The sequence below is a fragment of the Labrus bergylta genome, chromosome 20, assembly GCF_963930695.1.
Source record: "Labrus bergylta chromosome 20, fLabBer1.1, whole genome shotgun sequence".
Taxonomy (NCBI): Eukaryota; Metazoa; Chordata; class Actinopteri; order Labriformes; family Labridae; genus Labrus; species Labrus bergylta.
This window is the reverse complement of record NC_089214.1, coordinates 20,236,462-20,256,372: the sequence shown is the minus strand read 5'-3', so window position 1 is coordinate 20,256,372 and position 19,911 is coordinate 20,236,462. Positions and strand designations below refer to the sequence as shown.

General features: G+C 40.5%; 1 protein-coding gene across 2 annotated transcripts in view; it reads right to left on the bottom strand.

The window, feature by feature from the left end:
- The window catches only part of cntnap2a (contactin associated protein 2a), a 214,305-nt gene that overhangs the window by 90,251 nt on the left and 104,143 nt on the right, over positions 1–19,911 (bottom strand). For both annotated transcript variants that reach the window (XM_065948957.1, XM_020630990.3), the window contains exons 3-6: positions 12,014–12,207; positions 3,646–3,793; positions 767–819; positions 378–528 (exon numbers count right to left, since the gene is read on the bottom strand). In XM_065948957.1, the coding sequence (XP_065805029.1) occupies positions 378–528; positions 767–819; positions 3,646–3,793; positions 12,014–12,207 (546 nt within the window). The remainder of the gene's footprint in view (positions 1–377; positions 529–766; positions 820–3,645; positions 3,794–12,013; positions 12,208–19,911) is intronic.

The following is a 19,911-nucleotide window of genomic DNA, read 5'->3' as shown; positions in this document are numbered from 1 at the left end:
GCAAGGACAAAAAATACATGTAGTATATTTACAGGGTTAATCATATACACAAAGACACAATTATTATGCTTTTACAAATGTTTATATTTTTGCCTTTATTGTGAACCATTACTCTTATTCTGACAGTCATGGACTTGAATCTATCAAAACTTTTACAGGGACAATTGTACTGCCTATAATGATGCTATTTTTTGACTTACTTGTTTTTTTCGAGATACATTTCCCTAATTTTTTTTACAAATACTTATATGTTTGACTAATATGCAAAGGTAGAAAAAAGTTGCGAGGATATTACTGATATAAAAACAGGTAGAATAGTTATTGTGGCAGGCTTTGCATGGAGATGTGTTCATAAATAGCATGCATGCATAACTCACCCAGGTTTATCTGCAGCAGTAGTTTGGCCTTGCGAAGCTCCAGGGTAATGTAGTCTCCCTGTTGGCCCTCCCCATGAAGAATCACACCGTCGCTCTCTGACGTCTTGAACCTCAACGCAATCACATCTTTAATGATCTTCATCTTCTTCACCTGGGAGGTAAGAAAAAGGGAGCCGAGAGACATGGTTGTTTAAAACCACAGGTGGCACATTTTTAATCAAAAGTGTTTGAAAAATAATAGTGTGTTTTTTTTCTCTGTTCAAGCTTTATAACTTGGTTAGAACAAGAAGTTTCCATATATTTCTTTGCACTGATTACCGTGACAATATGAGTGTATATGGGGAGCTTTTGTGAAAAAATATAATGATTAAAGTTATTAAATTAAGTACCTTAAATCGATATGAGATGACACTCTGTCCATCAAAGTTGATCACTCCCGCCCCTAAAGAGGAAATAAAGTAGACAGATAGGAACATCAGAAATAAGAGACGGGAAGAATAAACTGTAATGTAAACTGAGACTGAGGAAAATAACAATATGCCAAACTTCATAGCTCACAAAGTTTGGACTAATGATGACATTCTTTTAGCTGGGTCAGAGATTCTGAAGTCATTATATAGAGTGTGCAAAATGTGCATTTCCAGCAGTGTAAATGATATAAAAAATGAACCTACAGAAGCAAGAGTAATGCCAGAAGGTTTAGTCAGCTGAGTTAATATGCTAATGATAGAAGAACAGGCAAAGGGATTTATATAATATCTGTTCATGTCTTCTGAATGCACTGGAGGTTTGTTCATTTTTAAAATGTCATCCTCACAGGTAAGGATTGTAGCAATAGAGATTTAATTGTTTCCAATAATGCTGTACCCAAAAGGCATTTTCACTGAAGACTTTGTAGGAGTATAATATGCACAGTTGTTAGTGATGACAGGCTGAAAAGCTGTTAAAACACCTTTTGGTAGGGGAAAAAATCCTTCATTTCTTTTATATTTCTTGAAACATTCAAACAAATAAAGAAGTGAAATTATTCTGCTGTACAAAAACACTGTTAGTCAGCGTTTTAAAAAAGATGTCCCTGATGCATTGACTCACTATCTATGAAAAGCCTCTTACAGAATCATTATGGAAAATGAATCAGTCACAAATAGCGTACATTTATTTAAAATCGAATCGGAAATGACATATTTCTTACTAAATTTGAAATGAAACAGATGCACAATGAAACAGAAAAAAAATATGTTCACCTCAAAACACATTCAAACTAGAAGCCAAAGACACTACCAGGTGTTTTCACTTAATTGGCTGATTAGATGTGAGGGAGGAGCCAAAACTCTGCCAAGCTCCAACCTGAGCAGAGGTCTAATCAGCTCTAATTAAAAACACCTGGCTGAGCATGCAGCTCTGCAAAACGTATTTATCTGCAGGTATATTATGTAACCTGGTATGTTCTTGCATATTAACCAGATGGTGGTAAATACAATTCCACAAACAGTAAGACTATAGTTACAGTTAAAAAAAAAACTTTAAGTTATTTAGGAGCAGAGATTTTACACATACAGATTTTCACTTGTTGAGAACAGAAATTAAGAGCAGTGCTTGAAGCCCTGTTCAATCTTTCTTTTATCATCCCAGTGGTGAGTTGAGAGTGTGTGAAAGTATGTGCAGACATGCACAGACACTCTGCAATCATGCACAGTCACACAGTCCTTCATGTCTTTCTTGTCTTTTTGGTATCTCACAACAAACACATGCACACTGCTCTTTGATGATAAACACCTGCAGAGGAGGTATGGTGAAAATGACTTCTGTTTTCTTTGTTCTAACTTCAGTGTTTTCCCAGATGATCCCATGCTGCTTCCCACCAGGTAGAAGGAAGATGTGACACATTTGCACTCTTTTGAAATTCTTTGCGCATGACGATAATTGTGTTTATAAATTATATTAAATCACTATTCTCTGTGTCTTTCAGTCATAATCAGTGCTACTATTCCATGACTCATTTATGAAATAATTTATTTTCTGTTGATCCTGTGTAAATCAAAATGGAAATGAGCATGCTGGATCAGGCTCCCTCTCTGGCTACAGACACATAAACACAGAAGCCTTTATATAACACAGTCCTAGATGAGTTATAATATGGTGTTGCATTTAATTATCATACATTTACAAACCTAGAATTATCATCTACAACCAACATATTTGGTGATTATGCTGGGAACACGACATCTATATTTATCTGCCTCCCTCTCCTCCTATTACTCGTCTCTTCTGAGTTCTTCTTCCCTCCTCTCTTCTCTGTCAACGCACAACACGTTACTTCTTTTCTCTTTCATGACTGGATCGGGAAAGCAGGAAAACATTTAGAAGTTTTTTCTGACATGGGAAGGAAGTGAACAAATGAAATGTAATCAAAGAGGTGAAAACTGACTGGAATGAAATTAATGTCCTTGTATCGTGACTCTCACAGACAAAATATCCAGAATGAAGGATGTATGTGTGTCACTTATTTCCGTAATTTATGCAGAGGTTTAATTAAAAATTGTTATCAAAATCAATTAGGCAGCCTTTAATAGGATGAGAGCGAAGAGGCTGTGGGAGTCAGTTCCCTGGATGATACATTTGTAAGAAAGAGAGAGACAGAGTGTGTGTGTGTGTGTGTGTGTGTGTGTGTGTGCAAGGCTCTAACTGTGCTCTGCATATTTCTGCAAATATTTTTTTTGGTGTCAGGGCAGGTTTAAACATTGACTCTGAGTTTGATGTGTAGACAGAATTACAGAATTAGCTCGCAATGAAGAAAATGAATGGGGAAAAACTATTGGATGTAAAAAAAAAACTTCCCCTCTGGATCTATTATTAATACTGTTGACAATACAAGCTGGAAATACTGAAGTATTTTTAATTATCTTTATTTTGTAGAAATATGAAATAGAAGATAGCATAAGTCTGGGGGTGTGCAAAATGACCCATGTTTCCTGGAAGTCTGTGTGGTCTAAACTTGAATACTGACAGGAGTGCGAACGCAAAATCAGGATAATTATTTTGCAGGCTATTGCTGTATTAGCCTGCCCGCAACCCAGCCTTTTATCTGACGCCTCAAGCACAGTACATAAATGAGCATACATCAATTAGTGTTCCATTTACAAAACATGTAAAAAGGTTGTCCATGAATCCAGACAGGGATTACACTGCCAAAATATCCCAATTAGAAGAAAAGTTTATTGAGACTGTGTGTGTGTGTGTGTGTGTGTGTGTGTGTGTCTCCACTCACAGTAGGAGCAGCCATAAACTTCTATGCGCAGCCCGATCCGTCCTTCCTCGCTCCAGTCCAGCGGGACGAGCCGCAGAAAGCGTGCAACGATTCCCTGCTGCAGCTCATGGCGGACTGAGCTCTCCGAGTTGGAGTTCCCAGAGAAGGCCTGCATACACACACATACACAAACACACACACACACACACAAACATTTAAGTTAAATACATCAAAGCAGCTTCAGGCAGCTTAAACAAGCAGCTTCAGGACTTAGAGCGTGTATTTGTTCCACTCACCACATCCTGCCCTAAGGTGCAGAGTTGCAAAACATACAAAGTAATTATGAGGCTAAATATCCAATATGTCTTCTATAGGACTCTCTGACTGCAGGGATGTGCATATCAGACACTCCCAGTTCAGATCGCTTCATATCTCAAGGCTCACTTGAGATTCACTGAGGCTTGTCATGAGGTTTACAGCCCCCTGCCATATTAACATTGTGTTCTACACATTTACTTCGTGCAGTCTTTTAAATCACAGCCTCGAGAAAATGTCATATTGTACACAAAGCAAATACATACAAAAGCCTTTCTCAGCAAAATGGTCCAGTGTCTGTTGATTTAGTATCTTAACTGCCGTTTGCACAATCAAAATGTTTTATGAGACACTGGCTTTGAGTTTTGTGTTAAATCACATCAAAACAACGCATTTTCCTTATATGCAGCTTACGACGTGGAAGAACAGTCCCCTTGAACCTGAAAAATATCCTGAAAGCATTTTTACCAATGACATCATCAAAGTTCACGCCCTTGTTCAACAAAAAGGCAATCTGTCAGGTCTTAGAAACAATGGCAGTGGAATGCTTGAAAACGTAATTATGATGGCTTGTCTCTAAGCTTTCTCTTCATTGTGATGATAATGTTGAGTTTTCCCATGAAAAGTTTTCAGGATCTGTGACATGGATCTGTTGATGGCATCTGGCAGTTTTAGATGCACACTTTATGAAACACTTATCTGTACTCGTCTGTTCCTGTTCCACCTGCTTTTCGCAGCAAACTGGGTGAACAGCCCTCCCAAGGACTACAGTTGTTAATTTATTTGAGCTGATTAAAGATTAGTGATGTTTTTCTCACTGCCACAACCTCAGATTTGTGTCTATCCAATCAACTGTTTATGGGTTTTTATCTTTTACTGTCTCTGTGTGACAAAGTGGTTGATTGCTAGCATCCTAAAGTATAAAGCATTAAGTATTACACAACACTCGATGCCGATAAAGGTAAAGAGCGGGATCTCAACTTTGCTTTTCTCTTGTGGTTTCCTGTTTCAACAAACCGAAGTCAGTAGTGAGATTTACTGCAGAATCGGGTGTATAAGAAGCACATTTATGTCTATATTTCAGCTTAAAATGTGTCTGTGTCATACCAGTGCAACCAATATACTAGAATAAAATGCTGAGACATGCAACTTTAAATGCTGAAGCCATCATCAATCGTTGCACATGACCTGCATGCCGCTATTGAAAATTTCAGCTTTTCTTCCTCATTAGGTCATAATGATGCATTCAATGAAAACAGTTATACACTAAATATACCTTGGGACGATGGGACGCATGACTCACAGGCTGTGGGGTTCTTACTTCACAACTATCCCAGTAGGCCGGGAGCTCCGCTACCATAACCATTAGTTTGTAGAAGTACAAAATCCACTTTGCAAAAACAGGCGGTACAAAAAAAGCAACACATCTGCACAAAAAGAGCATGTTGTGGACTACTCTGGAAATTGTCATGCAAGAAGATATCTTTAACCTTTTTTTGCTTCTGTGTGACCCCAAAGAAGACTGCATCATCTATACTGATGCAACTTATGTTCCTGATTTTACGGTTCATTAATCATATCTTTTTTTTAACACTATAAGGCACCAAATGTAAGTGTAGTAAACAAAATTGGCTTCCATTTTTGACTGGCAGGTCTCAGAATACAACAATACAGAAGCCAAAATCCAGCGGTTTTCACTGACTTCTTAATCTTGTTCTGGTCTCCACTTCCTCTGTGGGTCTTCTGCTCAGCAACTCGCCTTGCAAGTGACGACACACCTTATGGTAAGAACATCTATTTATGAACTGATCCAGCTCACACTGGTCCCTGAACCTAACAAAAACACCACCTGTTACGGCCCACTTTTTCTCCTGTTCTTGGTTTTGTTTGATCGTTGTTTGAATTTGTGTGTTAAAATAAATCCTTGTTAAATCAAGATTAGTTTTGCCTTTGGTTTGGGGACCGGGGAAGTAACTTGTTTCGGGTTTTTATGTTACAAACCTGCCCCCCTAGACGGATGCGTAACATAAATTGGGGGCTTGTCCATTTCTGATTCCTGATTTTCGGTGAGTGTTTTTACATTTTCTCTGTAGTGTCTTTGGTTGGCAATTTTTCTGTGTGTGTGGGAGTAAAAATGTGTGATCTAGATAAATTTGCGCAAAATCCCACATTGGATAAATTAGAGCGATGCACGAAGGCAGATTTGTTGTTAATTGCTATTTTGTTTGATATCTGTCTGCCGATAAATACACGGAAGGCAGAAATTAAGTCAAGTCTGCCGGCAAAACTGGTGGAGCGGGATATCGCTAAAATAAAGCTGAAATTGGTCAGCGCTCTCTGGGTGCATGAGGAAGTGGAGGCGGAGGCTGCCACGGCCATTCCGGTATCTCCAGACCCAATGGCGTTAATTCAGACTGGGGTTGAGATGGAGGATCTAAAACTTGCCCTTCACATGAGAGAGGTTGAACTAGAGACAACAACCCGAGAGGTTGAGCTCATGCACCTCCGCATTAGAGCGATGGAGCTGGAAAGACCTCTCTATAGGCTGTAACACCACCACCCTTCTCCCTGTGCTTAGGGTTAGGGTTAGATGAGCACTATTAATAGCTAAGCAGGTAACAAGACGAGAGCGAGACACAAGACAGCCATGCATTATTCTAGATGAGGCATGAAGCGGGTAGTGCAGTGAATGAGTGTGGTGGGAAAAAAAGCTCAGCTCAGGCGATCGGCTTTGAGCTGACTCCTCAGTGACCCGACTCCTGAAGATACGCTATCTGCAAAGAGAAGATGGTCGAGAGTTCACAGTCAGCTTAGAGCCACTGAACTTCCACTGTAGCGAGGGGACTGGACATGATGTTAACAGCGCTTCTATCTCCTATCTGCCTCTCCCTCCCTTTCATTTTTAATCTGTATTTATCCAGGAAAGGTTAACGGAGCACAAAAACACACTCTGAAGCTTTTTTTTTTATCAGAGGCCTGCTTCAAAGTCACACAGCTCCACATGACTCATCAGGGAGCCCTTCAGTAGACTTTAACTGTGGTTCTACTCTCTGCAGGCGCACAGGTCCTGACGATCTGGGTTAAGAGACTTGCTCAAGGCCAGGTGTGATTTTCTTTTTAGAGGGCTACAACTCACTCACAAATTCAGTTTGTCACCAGAAATACAAATCCAATTCCTGGTGAATACAGGGATTCCCTTTGTGTGTTATATTTTGAGAACAGATGCCATTTGTCAGGTTCTCACTCCACTTTCTGACTGGTCCAAACAGTTTATTCTGTTATTTTTTTTTACTTAAGATAACAATTATTCCCTGAGGTGTCCTGCAGAGAGGCCTGAGGACAGTGGTCCATATGTGCACAGTCTGTCAGGTCTACAGTGAGCTGGATGGAGGACAAGGGGTCCTGTGTATCGGCTGTAGTCCTACCAGAGGAGATACAGTCCAACATCAGGAGTTCACAAATACTCAGTTTCTCCTTCCAGTATTCCAGGAGTTTGTTGGTTGCTCTGCAGGACCTGAGTCCCGGTTTAACAGCCAGACCAGCAGAATCCTGCAGCTAAGGCCAGCCAGCTCCACCACGTAGCCCCAGAGAAGGGGCCCTGCAGTCTGGATCAAAGAAGACAAACAGGGGCCTGCCCCCAGTTGGGACAGTCCAGGATTGTCCCATGGAGAACAGCTTCCTGCTGCAGCCAGTGCAGGGCGTCTGCCTCTCACTGTCTCTCCTTTTTAACCAGGTTCCAGAAAACTAGGCAGAGATGACCTGTTAAAATGAGTGCTGTCTTTCAAAAATGATTTAAAATCCATACCCAGGTAATTAAAATGGTTGAGAATGCTGCAGGGTAGAGCTCTCCACAGAGTGTCCTTTGGTCCACTTATAAAGCCAGCCTTATACTAAGTCCAAAAGTCATCACATTTGTATTTGTGCTTGTCTCATCCCCCAGGAAAACCCCAGGTACTGTTGCCTCCTCTCTTTCAGGTGAGTTGAGCAGGTAGACAGAGCTGACCCCCCCAGCCCAGCTCCATGTTCACTCTGTCATCTCAGAAAGAGAGAGAGAGAGAGTGAGAGAAAAAAAAATCAAAATTTTTGTCTTCACCCAAAAGCTCAATCCCCCGTCCCGATTTTTCCAGCACCTTTCTCGGATTTCTCTTTAGTGTTCATCCTGCTGCTCGCCACTTATCTGTGCTTGGCTGAATGAACAGCTCAATTCAAAGACATTACTATGCAGAGTGGAGGGCAGCAGGCAGGATATATTGAGGAGAAAAGGAGGATGAAGAGAAGGGGGGTGAGGAAAAGAAAAATAGTTATTTGCGCTGAACACCTCGCAAAACTCTGCCTAGTCATCCATTTAATTCCTTCTACTCAGAAGTCAAACCATTAACCAGTAAACCAGTGAGTAATTGGGTATTTGTGTATATGTGACCATTTACTGAGGTGCCTGAGGTTACTTCTCAGTGTATATGTGTGTGTGTGTGTGTGTGTGTGTGTGTGTGTGTGTGTAGGTGTTTTTATCAATTTGTGTACTTCTCTCAAAGTGTAAGCCTAAAACTGATGTATGTTTGAGCCACATACACAAATTATTTTAAATGTTTAATGCTTTACTCCATCAAATATGTTGGCATGCTTCTGTCCCATAGGCACAGTTGCATTTACACCCATTATCTTTTCCTTCTCCTCAATTTTTTTTATTTCCTGTGCGTCCGTAATTTTTCTCTGTGTGCATGTAAATTTGTGCCTCTATCTGTACATGTGTGTTACTGTACATGTCTGTGTCTGTTTTGACAGCCAGAAAGAGGCTTGTCCAGAGAATAAATCTCCAGATACTGAGAAACAACAAGTGGAACCTTTTTTTCAGATTTTTCCTCATTGCAACTGGACCCTGTTTCAGACCAACACAGAGTCTGGTCCATTGTGTGTCTGCGTGTGTGCTTTTGGATTGGTGTGGGTGTTCCTTTCTAAGGGAGGCAGGGGAAATCAGACCAGCCTGGTCTGTTTTTTTTTGTTTGTTTTTATCAACAATTGTACAGGGCAAAACAGAAAGGGCCACAGAGAAATTTGAGTTCCTGTGAAGCCTGATGAGTGCTTGTATTTGTGTTTTGACAAAGAAACCGGGACAATTTAAAAGTGCTAAATTTAAGAAAAGAAGATTGTGTTTAATCATAACTACTTTAATGGCCTTTAATTGTATTCTGTTTTTTTTTTGTAATCTGAGTTAAATTGATCTAATCTCGGGGGTGCAGGTAGCCTATAGTGGTTAGTGCTCGTGCCCTGTTTAAAGAGACTGTGGGCTGACCTGTGGCTCCTTTCCTGCATGTCATTCCCCACTCGCTCTGTCCCTGATTTCCAACTCTCTCACCTGCCCTGTCCCCTAAAAAATCCTTGTAATCTCAATCACATTTATAATAATTTATTTAACCATGTTAATCCATATACTTTGTTTTGAAGATGTAAAAATGAAAACTCTCTGTGATGAATATTTTACAAGGATACATTTTCAGAATACAGTCCTCCATGTAAAGTACTAAAGACAGCAGACGCTAAGACACAGGCATAGAGGCTTTTTTAATAATACATCCCTGTAATCTACATTTGCATCTCTATAATGCATTTCCTGTAATTGTTAAAGAAAATAAGTCGAGAAAAACTGAAAATAGTTGACATATATATTTGCACAAATCTGTTGCATCGGCCAAGGAGTTTTCCTCTATCAGTCTGTTTGTTGCAAAAGTGATTAATTTAAGTTTGCTGGTATCGACAGCCTCTGAGGCATTGCATCTGTTCTATCAGTTTGTATTTCAATTATCGCAGACATTCATCAGTGTCACCGAGCCTCATCAGGAGAACATTAGCGAGGCTTTGGAGGAACAATATTTCACACAAACCAATACTGCAGTCGACGGGATTTGACTGATTATCCCCCAGAGGATTAAAGCAAGAACAGTCAAGCTATGAAAGTCCTCTCAGTTTGATGTTTAAAGAGTTAAGTTATCAGCGAGAAGTGATGGCAGGGGGTGATTGGTGTCAGAATGTTTCTGAATAAAAACTTAATGCATAGGACTGCAGGGCAGGTGTTTTTTCTCTCTCAGGGGATCTCTCTGTAAACCAGTGGTGAGCGAGGGCTGAGCAGAATGTGATTGAACGGGCTCAAACAAGGTCTGATTGTTGCTCTGTGTAAGCGCCCTCCCATCACTTTTGATCAATAGCACTGATAGCTTCAGTATTATTGCCACTTAGAAATGGACAGACATAAATGCTATAAACAGGGTCTAAGCTTGTGCAGATGCACATATGATGCTCTAATAGGAGAATAAGTGTGCGTTCATGCACGTGTTTATGTGCAAAAGCCTGTTTTAACTAAGTTACAGCAAGAGACAGAGAGAAACAAATGGCTCCAGTATTTGCCTGTTTGCAGGGTTGGTTATTGATGGCAGAAGCACAGCTTTAAGTTATTGGCTTGGTATTTTTAAACAGCAATATTTTGAGTTACACAGGCCATAAATTAAATAGCAATATGTATGTCATACATTTAGGCAAAACAGGACAAAAAGTCCGCCGCTGTTAAGAAACATCCAGGAGATGAATGTGTTTTGGAGTATTTGCAGCAATTTGAGGCAATGAATCAGGGTTAATGGCAGAGGGAAAACACTTGTGAATAAATAATAATCTCCAAACAATTATGATACAGCGCCGAAAAACAACAGCTTAATTTGCTTTCAACTGTAAAGATCCATATTTGTCACTGCAAAGAGTCCTCACAGGACTGAAGAGGGAGAATAATTATGGAGCTTTTTGGGGATGAATGCCGAGCCTAAGATCTACAAACAAAAACTCACACTTGCAAAAAAAACAAAAAGCACAAGAGTTTCAGACTGCAGAAAATCTAATTTTCCAGGGGGGCTGTGTCTGTGCTGCCCGGGCCCTGTGTCACCACACAGACTGAACACCTCAGCTATGTCCCATATCAGGGGCGGCTTCATACAGAAGGCCCATTTGAAGAAAGATTGTGTCACAACGGTGCAAACGCAAGCTGTCTTTGAAGTCTCCTGCAAACGTGACTGACGAATAGATCCTTCTCTCCCTGTGCCACAAAGGATCTATCTGGTGCATCCTTCATGGCCCAATATATCGGAGATTCATTCCAGTCAGACTCAAACAAGATGGCAGAATCTTAAAGGGCAGAGTAATACACTTTTAAATATAAGTTAGTAGTTTCACCTCCATTGAATGGCTAGCAAAACCAAAGTTAAGAGACAAAAATGTTCTTATTAATAACCATAGGTTTAGTTTCACGGTGTTAGTTATGTTTGCTAGTTCTGGTGCAGCTGTCGAGGTTGCTAGGCGACAGGGGCGGCTCTACTGTAAGTAACAAAAGTGGCTGGGTCAGGAGCAGCTGTTAACGCGAACAGGAAGTCCTCTGTAGATCAGACCTTCTCGTTTCAACACTGCCTGAGCAATTTACTTTGGCTACAAAGGCTGGGTTCTTCAAAGGATGTTACCCCTGGATTTGGGACACCGTTTCTCTGTTATATGTCCTTTGTACATAATTGTGTATTTATGCTCTTTCTGTAGTACTTAATATTTATGATGGAAAAAGTGAAGTATATAAACCTATTGGTCTTCCACTAGAGATGAGCAACTTTTTGAAAGGACCCTTCAAGGAGGATATAATTAGATGGACAAAAGAGAGAGAGAAAATATATCCAGTCTGACTTCACTGGTGTAGAAAAAACATGCAAACATTTTCTGCAGGATAAGTTGTATCCCATAAGGGAAGTGTACATGCATCAGCATTTGTGAAAAACAGTGACTAGAAACACCCTTTATTCAAAATAAATGGCCAACGGCAAGTTTCCCCATGGTGAGTTTGATTCTAAAAAGACTAAAATCAACGGAAGAGTTGGTCAAAAAAAAAAAATAGCATTGTGGTTGAAGACCATTTTGTTTGCCCCTGATGTTAAGAATTGATACTTGGAATGGAAAATAAAAACTAGACATCTTACTTGACTGTGTCTTTTATGCAAACACACACCTTCACACCCATACATACAAAATAATAATATTAATATTGATTACGTACCCAAATGTTGCCATCTTGGTGATATGGTTTCCAGTTCCTTCCTGTATCGCTGTAGAGGAGACGGTATCGTGTCGTCCAATCAGAGCTGCTGTATCGTCCCTGTGTTGCTATGGCGCTCACCTGCTTTCTTGAACCCATGTCCACCTGTAGCCACTGGTAATGGTCACTGTCCAGAGGTGACCATCCTCCAGCACCTGTAGAAACAGTGACATTTTCATAATGAGTGAGGATCAAAAGGTTGTGTTACAATGTCTTACTTTTATTACATCAGTGTGTAATAATCAGTCTGTGATATTTTATCAGGTCAAATTGCCAAGCCCAGGCATAAATAAATAGCAGAAAATACAGTACAAAGAAATGCTTTTTTCTCTTCCTCTTTTTGCTCATTAGCAAAGGCTGCTTCTTGCACACAAAGGCTTAGTTGGCACTGTTTGTGCTGACCAACTCCTGAGTCACAGACAGGAGGTAATGCAGCATTGGGCTGCTATTACAGACTGAAACTAGTGTCAATATCTGCCTCTAATACGACCATATCTTATCGGGTATTAGTGAGTATGCCAATCAATGAACCAAATTAGTCCCCTTAAAACAGGTAGATTATTGTGTGAATATAACAAACTATATTTGGATGGGTCTCAGAGACAGTGTTGTACAAGTCAAACCTGCCAATAATCAGCAACCACAAATATTAATAATGTTTCTTTATCCCACTAGTTTTAAGGGTCACTCTGGAGAAGCCAATACAATAGTCTAGATCAGAGGTTCTCAACTGGTCGAGCCTCAGGACCCACCACTGACTCCTTCATGAAAAATTGTGACCCAAATTCCTCATATTTTTCGATCAATCAGATTTTATTTCATGAATTATTGAGCAGTTTGGACCTCAGATGGTACAAAGTGTGACAGAACAAAGGAACTGAACAAAAAAATAGTGTCAAAGAAGGGCTTCATAGAACTTTTGACACAATTTTTCCTACAAACACACCTTCGCGACCCACTTTTGGGTCCCGACCCACCAGTTGAGAACCACTGCTCTAGCTTATGGAATAGGTTTGCTTCCATGATAGTTCTGCGATCAGACATGTAAGTAAGTACTGGTGCATGTAAGTAATTCAAGTTATGTGTTCTATTTGCAGTTCAGCTGGTTTTAATTGTATACAGGAAAACATTGAACATGGAAAGCAAAAGGAGCCGGACACAATCCACTGTGATACATTGCCATAACCCAAAAAAAGCAAGACAATTTTTTTTTTTTTTTAATTTCTTAAGTATCTGCATGCGAGTGCAGCAAGCCATCTATCTTGCTGGCATTTCTACACACCAACAGCAATGCAAAGAAAAGGAATTCAAAGCTGGAAATCCTTTTTTGATTACTGCTGGCTGAACTGAAAGTGCTGAAAAAATGTCAATTACTACAAGAGGCCTTTACCATTGTCAGAACATCGCCAAGGGGTCCTGAAATCAACCAGAAAGCAACCCAGAAATGTATCAGAATAAATGTGAATGACATGATGTTGTAGGAGCCTTCCATGCAGGGCTAGTGCCTACCCACTATTAAGAATTAAGAAAACAGTCTTCTTCAGTATTATGTAATTATTCACTCTCAAACACACCAGAAATATTCAGGAGACGAGTAAGCATGTTTGACATTTCTGTATGATTTCCTTTTGAATATTTGTATCCAAGACATAATGTGACATTTTGGAGTCCTGCAGATATGTGTAGTTAACGCTCAAATAAAACAAAGGATGAAACTATAATGGGAATGTGAGCACAGCATAACAATGATGTCAGTCAAGATATGAAAAGACTGCTTACACAAAGTCAAACAGGGACGGCACATTTCCCAGATATGTAAATACGTAATAATGCAAATACTGTCAAACACAAATTCAATCCACTTCTTACTGACAGTCACATCTGGTTATCTCCTCTGATTCCCAGCTAAGCTCTGCTTCAATATGTGCTTCCTCAAGTGCAGATTAGAGTAATATTTCAATCTGGTGGAACGCACATTGACATTTAAAGTGCTCACGATTCAGTTTTGATTTGCTTTTAAATTAGTCAAAAGACAGACGATGAAAAACGGGTTAAATTACTTCTTGTGGAATTATTTTACTTCCTCTATACCTTTTTGCAAACTTGGTTAGCTATACAACAGACAAGGTCAGGGTTTATGATTCATCTGAACGCGCACTGAAGTCATGGAAAGACAGGTTTGCAAAGGTGAAGAATTGCTTTGAAGGAAATGACAATCTCTGGAATCACCAGAGGAGAAGGTTTCAATGCTATTTCCCCATGGCTACAGTCCTGACTGTTGAAATAGATGGCTGCATTTGTCTCGTAATCCACTCAGTGGCAGGCAGCGTCCTCGTGTCCCCACCTGAAACCTCATGGCTCTGCCTTCATTTCCAGACAAACACCCATGTGTCCTCCAACAGTTGCACCATATCAAATGTCCAGGTGTCTACCAGAGGCAGGGCCAAACTGCCCTGGACCTCTCAGGTTAAACGGGCCTAAGGATAAATGATGCAGAAACAAAAGAGCGAGGCCGGACAGAAGGAAGAGAAAAATGTTGGATGGGATCCAACTGACCTGATTTCATCTGCTGTAGAAACAGAGGAGCAAAAACAACGGCGTGATGCCAGCATTGTGTGCACGCTACTGAGAGAGCAGTCAAAACCAGTGTGAGAAAGACAAGAAAATGAAAACAGTGTGCATGTAACAGATGCATTCACACACAAACTGAGCACTGTAGATGTGTCAGAGCAGCAGACAGCAAAGCCTGTGACACAATGCAACAGTGAAATGATTATCAAGAAGAGTAGGTGGTGGATGGACTGCAAACAGGCCATGTCACGGCCATCTCCTTTGGTTTTCTTATAAAAGGCCACAAATACAGATAAGAAAGAGACAGGGTTAAAAAAACAAATAGGGGAGGGTGAATTGTTTGAAAATAAAACAGAAAGAAGGACAAGGTAAGACAATGGTAGATAACAAGATAAAGAACGTATGAGAAAGGCTAAGATGAGTAAAAAAGCATAGCGGAACCACAAGAGATCAAAATCATGTGATAAAATAAAGGGTGAGACAGTTTGCAATGTATCTCCAGCCCACCCGACAAAAATCCTATATCTTATCCAATTACAGAGCCATTACACTCCAGCCCCAGCCTTGACAGATAACTGGGCACGTATCTGTGGAAACATCAATACCTCAAAAACACGTTGCAGCAAAGCCATTCCCTCACAGGGCATAAAGCACTATCAAAAGGAAGCGAGAAAAAGAAGCAGGAGGGTCTGGAGGGTGAAGAATCATGAACAGGATAGAAGGGGTGATGCTGATAACTAAAGAGACAGTTGATGTATAGACTAAGAAAGCTAGCTAAGTGGATAATAACCAAGGGTGTGCAAAGCTAGATACAAGATCTGAGGATGGCATGTCATAAAGAGTGTCAACAAGGTGTGAGCTGAAGGAAATTGAAATGAGCGAGGGTGGGAGAAATGGATAAGTTGGGAGGAAGAGGGAGCGATGAGATGGGATTTTATGACACTGATACCAGGGAGACCGAAGATGAGATAGCATAGGGGATACAAAGGGAGCAATGTAGTTATGGCTAAAAGAGGTGATTGATGAGGGAAACATGAAGAGATGGTGAGGGTACTGCGCAGAGGGAACAAGATGAGGAACTTGGGAGAGGAAGATAAACTGAAGCCATTCAAGTTTGGAGTGGTGGAAACAATCAACGGAGAGTTAGACTGCAAGTGGGCTCAAATGACGTAGAACAGAAAAAAACATATTGGAAAAGTTATGGAGAGAGTTCAAGATAATAGAGGAGAGTCAGAGAGGAATGTCTAGAATATATGTGAAATATATCCGGCAACTACATGTAGAAGATAGGTTAGCTGCTCTGATGACCCCATCTTCAGGTTGCTGGGATGGCTTTTTGTGCTTGTCAGTGTGTTTTTGAGTTTGGGATCCCAATAGGCCTGAATGGTTTGTCTTTAATTGGGAACAACTGAGCCCTATGTTCCGAATCCTCTACTGAGCGCTCAACTTAAAATAGAAAACGGACACTCTGTTCCCCATGCCCCACATCCTTAAATTTGGTTTTCTCTTATTTTACACAACAACCAAATATTATATTTCAAATCGTGCATAGACACCAGAACCAAATAATTACTGACTTTAGAGCTTCATATTGTTGGTTAGTTTTCTGATTTGTGATTTGATATTGGTTGCACTCCTTGTAGTTCCTTACAATATTTGTCACATTGGCCTTGAAAAATGGAAAGCCTATAAGGATTTAAACCTGGGACCTTTAACCTATTGGTGAGCATTTATGTTGGTTTATTTACCTGGTGCCTTGCAGATGAAAGGGTTACAGTTTGTATGTTTGCTAATCTGAAAATGGTGGGAAAACGATTTATAATCTAGTCCATTTGAGTCATTGAGTAGAACGACCTCGTTCATAAAACCATAGGAGATCATTTACCTTTGTAAAGTGTCACGGCAACAACCATTTAACGCTCATTGTCAACAACACGAAACTTACAATTCAGCTTATTAAACTTGCAATTCAATGCAACATGCAAAAAAATAAATAGTGTTTGTTTGCTCAGCACTGTTCACTGCTTGATATTTCATTCTGTTGCGTCAAAAGTTCAGCTAGGCTCACCTTTATGATGGACAACTTTTTGGACTTTTAAGGGTGAACAGCAGGACAGCGTGATGGTAAGGGACCCGGAGTTGAAGAGGATGGATGGAGGAGAAGGCTAGTTAGGGATATGGGGTTACCAAAGGTAACAGATGGGAACAGGGGAGAGGAAAAAAAGATTGAAAGGCAATAGAGTCCATAGAGACGGCCAGTGATTCAAAAGATTGTGGAAGTGATGGCAAGCATTTTGGGAAGCATGGACTGAGAAAAGGAGGGAAGAGCTGTGGGCCAAATAGATTATGTTTTAGGTCAGTGGAGAAACAAGGGACACGGATGAAGGATGTGTAGGAGCAAAAAGAAAAAAGGGCAAAAGAGAAGACCAAGGAAGTGTGACAGGAAAATGCTGTCATAGATTTGAGAGGAAGGGAGAGGGCTGGAAAGGGAAGAAAAGATGAGAGGTGAGAGGGGAGTATAGGGGCAGCTTGACAGAGGTTAGGGGAGGGGGATGAGGAGTGATATATTAAAAAAGAAGAACAGAGGTGCAGTGAAAGGTGAGAGCCGGAGGGAGAGAGGAGAGAAGCGAGAAGAGGTTGACAGGATAAAGTAGAGATGGAGGAGGCAGGCAATGGGGGAATGGGAGGTGAGAGAGCAAGACAGAGCGAACAGGAGCAACAGCTAAAGAAAAAAGAGGAAAGGAATGAGAGGGGAAAAGGGGTGGGGGGAGGAGTGCCGGGGGAATGTCACTGTTCTCTCACCTGTCACACACACAGATGTTTGGGGAGGTAGGAGGAACTGGAGGAGGATAGGGGGAGAGGACAAGGGAGCAGAGAAGGGCAAAGGAAACACCTCTTGAGGGAGAGACGAAAGAAAAGGAGAAGAGGTAACACAGAGAGGAAGATCAGGAGATAGAGCTCAGGACAAAGGTTTTGAAATAAGTACAAGAGGAGAAGAAGAGAGATAAAGCATTAAAGCAAGACAGGCTGACACTATGGAGCATTGCGACTTATTCTGTTCTCAACCAAAACCGATGAAAGTCCTGCTTTAAAGGTACTTTGATGCATTGAATGATATGAAAAAATGAACAAAAGACACAGTTTATTTGTGAAATTATGTATGTAATAAATTAGCCAAGATAGGACGGTGCAGAAACCTTTTTCAGTGAACTCTTTATTCTGTTACATTTACTTGATCATCTCTCTAAGTCACTCAGCTCATTCACTGAGTAAACTTTTTTCTGAATGTGACGATTTGGAATTTTCTCAGGGTGTTTTTTTGTAATTATTAAAATCAGGTTGGCCAAAGACATAGGCCATTTGGCTAGCCACCTAGGCCCGCACATGATCAGGAGGAGTAAAAGACAATCTGTGGAACGATCAGGTCCAAATTCTAAAAAAATCAAGTCAATCCTTTAAGAATTTTTTTCAAGAGCAGGAAGGGTAGGAAGTTTGCTTCTGTTTTCATTTGTCATCAATGGCTGAAATTGCAAGGCATGACGTTTGACTCTTAATAAAGATTGGAGGCTCTGTTGTATGGTTGACCATGTTCATCTGAGAAACCCGTTTACAAACAGACAGAAAAAAAGAAGCAGATGATGGGCAGATTGTAGAAAGAGAGAGAACAAAAGATGTTGGGAGGTTCTATAGACGTGACAATTCATGAACTGTACCGAACAATTCCAACAGTAAACTCGTCATTTTTATGGAAGTAAACTGTTTTTTAAGATTTACATTATATATAAATAATATTTGATATGAAAACACGTATTAATTACCATCAGAAAAGCCCCCAAAATCTCATAATGTTCTCATTTGACAGGATATCAAAGAAAGAGAGACTGATGATGAAACATAATGTGAAAGAATAGGTCTTCATTGGGTAAAGCCCTTGCTGTGTGATGAGGGTGGTATTAAAGTAGTTGTGGGGTAATGTGGTCATGGTTGTTTGGGTGGTATTTGTGTTTCAAGTCAGTCTTGATTGAAGATGTTAAAGGTCCGAAGTTGAAGTTGCAAATTTGCCTGTTTTTGTTTGTTTGTTATCATCAACACAAACGAACAACTAATTGATTACTAAAACAATACTGATTAATTAATAATAGCTTCTGTCAGACAGATCAAACATCCTTAAAGGACCACACACATCCAATCAGATCTCTTCACACTGGTACAATGTATTGATGATACCGTGGCAATTTATCAGCCCATTGGTTTTAAATCTGTTAATTTGTCTATAGGGAACCCCGCCGTCTTGTTTGGCCTCACTACTGTATATCCTAATGTATTTGGGGAAGCTGTGGCTAAGTGATAGAGTCAGTCTTCTTTCAACTGGAAGGTTAGGTTATCCCTAGCTCCTGCAGCAAAATGTTGAAGTATCCTTGGGCAAGACTCTGAAACCCAAATGGTCCCAGCTGCTATGCCTGTGACTGGAGTACAGTGCACTGCTTGGTATTTCTGCCTGAGTACTGTTTGATGTTTGGGCACTGTACATAGCAGCTTGTGCCATCTGTGTGTGAATGTGGTTTGAATGGGTGAATGTGACATCGCTTTCAGTGGTCTGAAGATTAGAAAATGCTATACCAGTCCAAGTCCATTTACCATTTGAATTGAAACCACTTTCTATTGTCGCACTTGTGCTGGAATTTTAAGCAGCAGCATGTTTGGAATCAGATTAATCTTCTACCTCAAAGCTACCCTGGTGAAATTGTCCCAGTGGGGGTGCCCTTCACAGGTCCGGGCTGGCTAAATTGAATTCACACAGAGAGCTAAAGGAGCCAACCGAGGCCAGACAACTTGGCTGGAGTTTTGTTCAGGCTTACAAAACAAGGTCGGGGCTATCTGTGATGACACAGATAGCCCAGCTTTGTAGCACAGGAGGAACAAGTGGAGCTCTGTGTTGTGGGGGGATCATACTGATACCAGTGCTGATGATGGCCAAAAATGTCACCCATGCAAATGCACAAGGGAGCAGAATAAAGTTTGTTTGAAAGCTTGATTGTTTAGGCATCTAGTCTGTTATTTTTTAAAGTAGGCCAATACTATGAATAAAAAGTTTGTCAAGTCTTATCAATCACCATTAAACAAGAGCGGGACCATTAATGTCAGACTTATCACCATGGCAAACAAGATGACTGACAAAGCAGTGTTTAAAGACTTTTACTGTAACACAACATTAAACCTCAACCAGGTGCTGAGGTGATTCATGTGGTCATCTAAACCTGGGATGCCAACTTTAATCTGCATTTTAA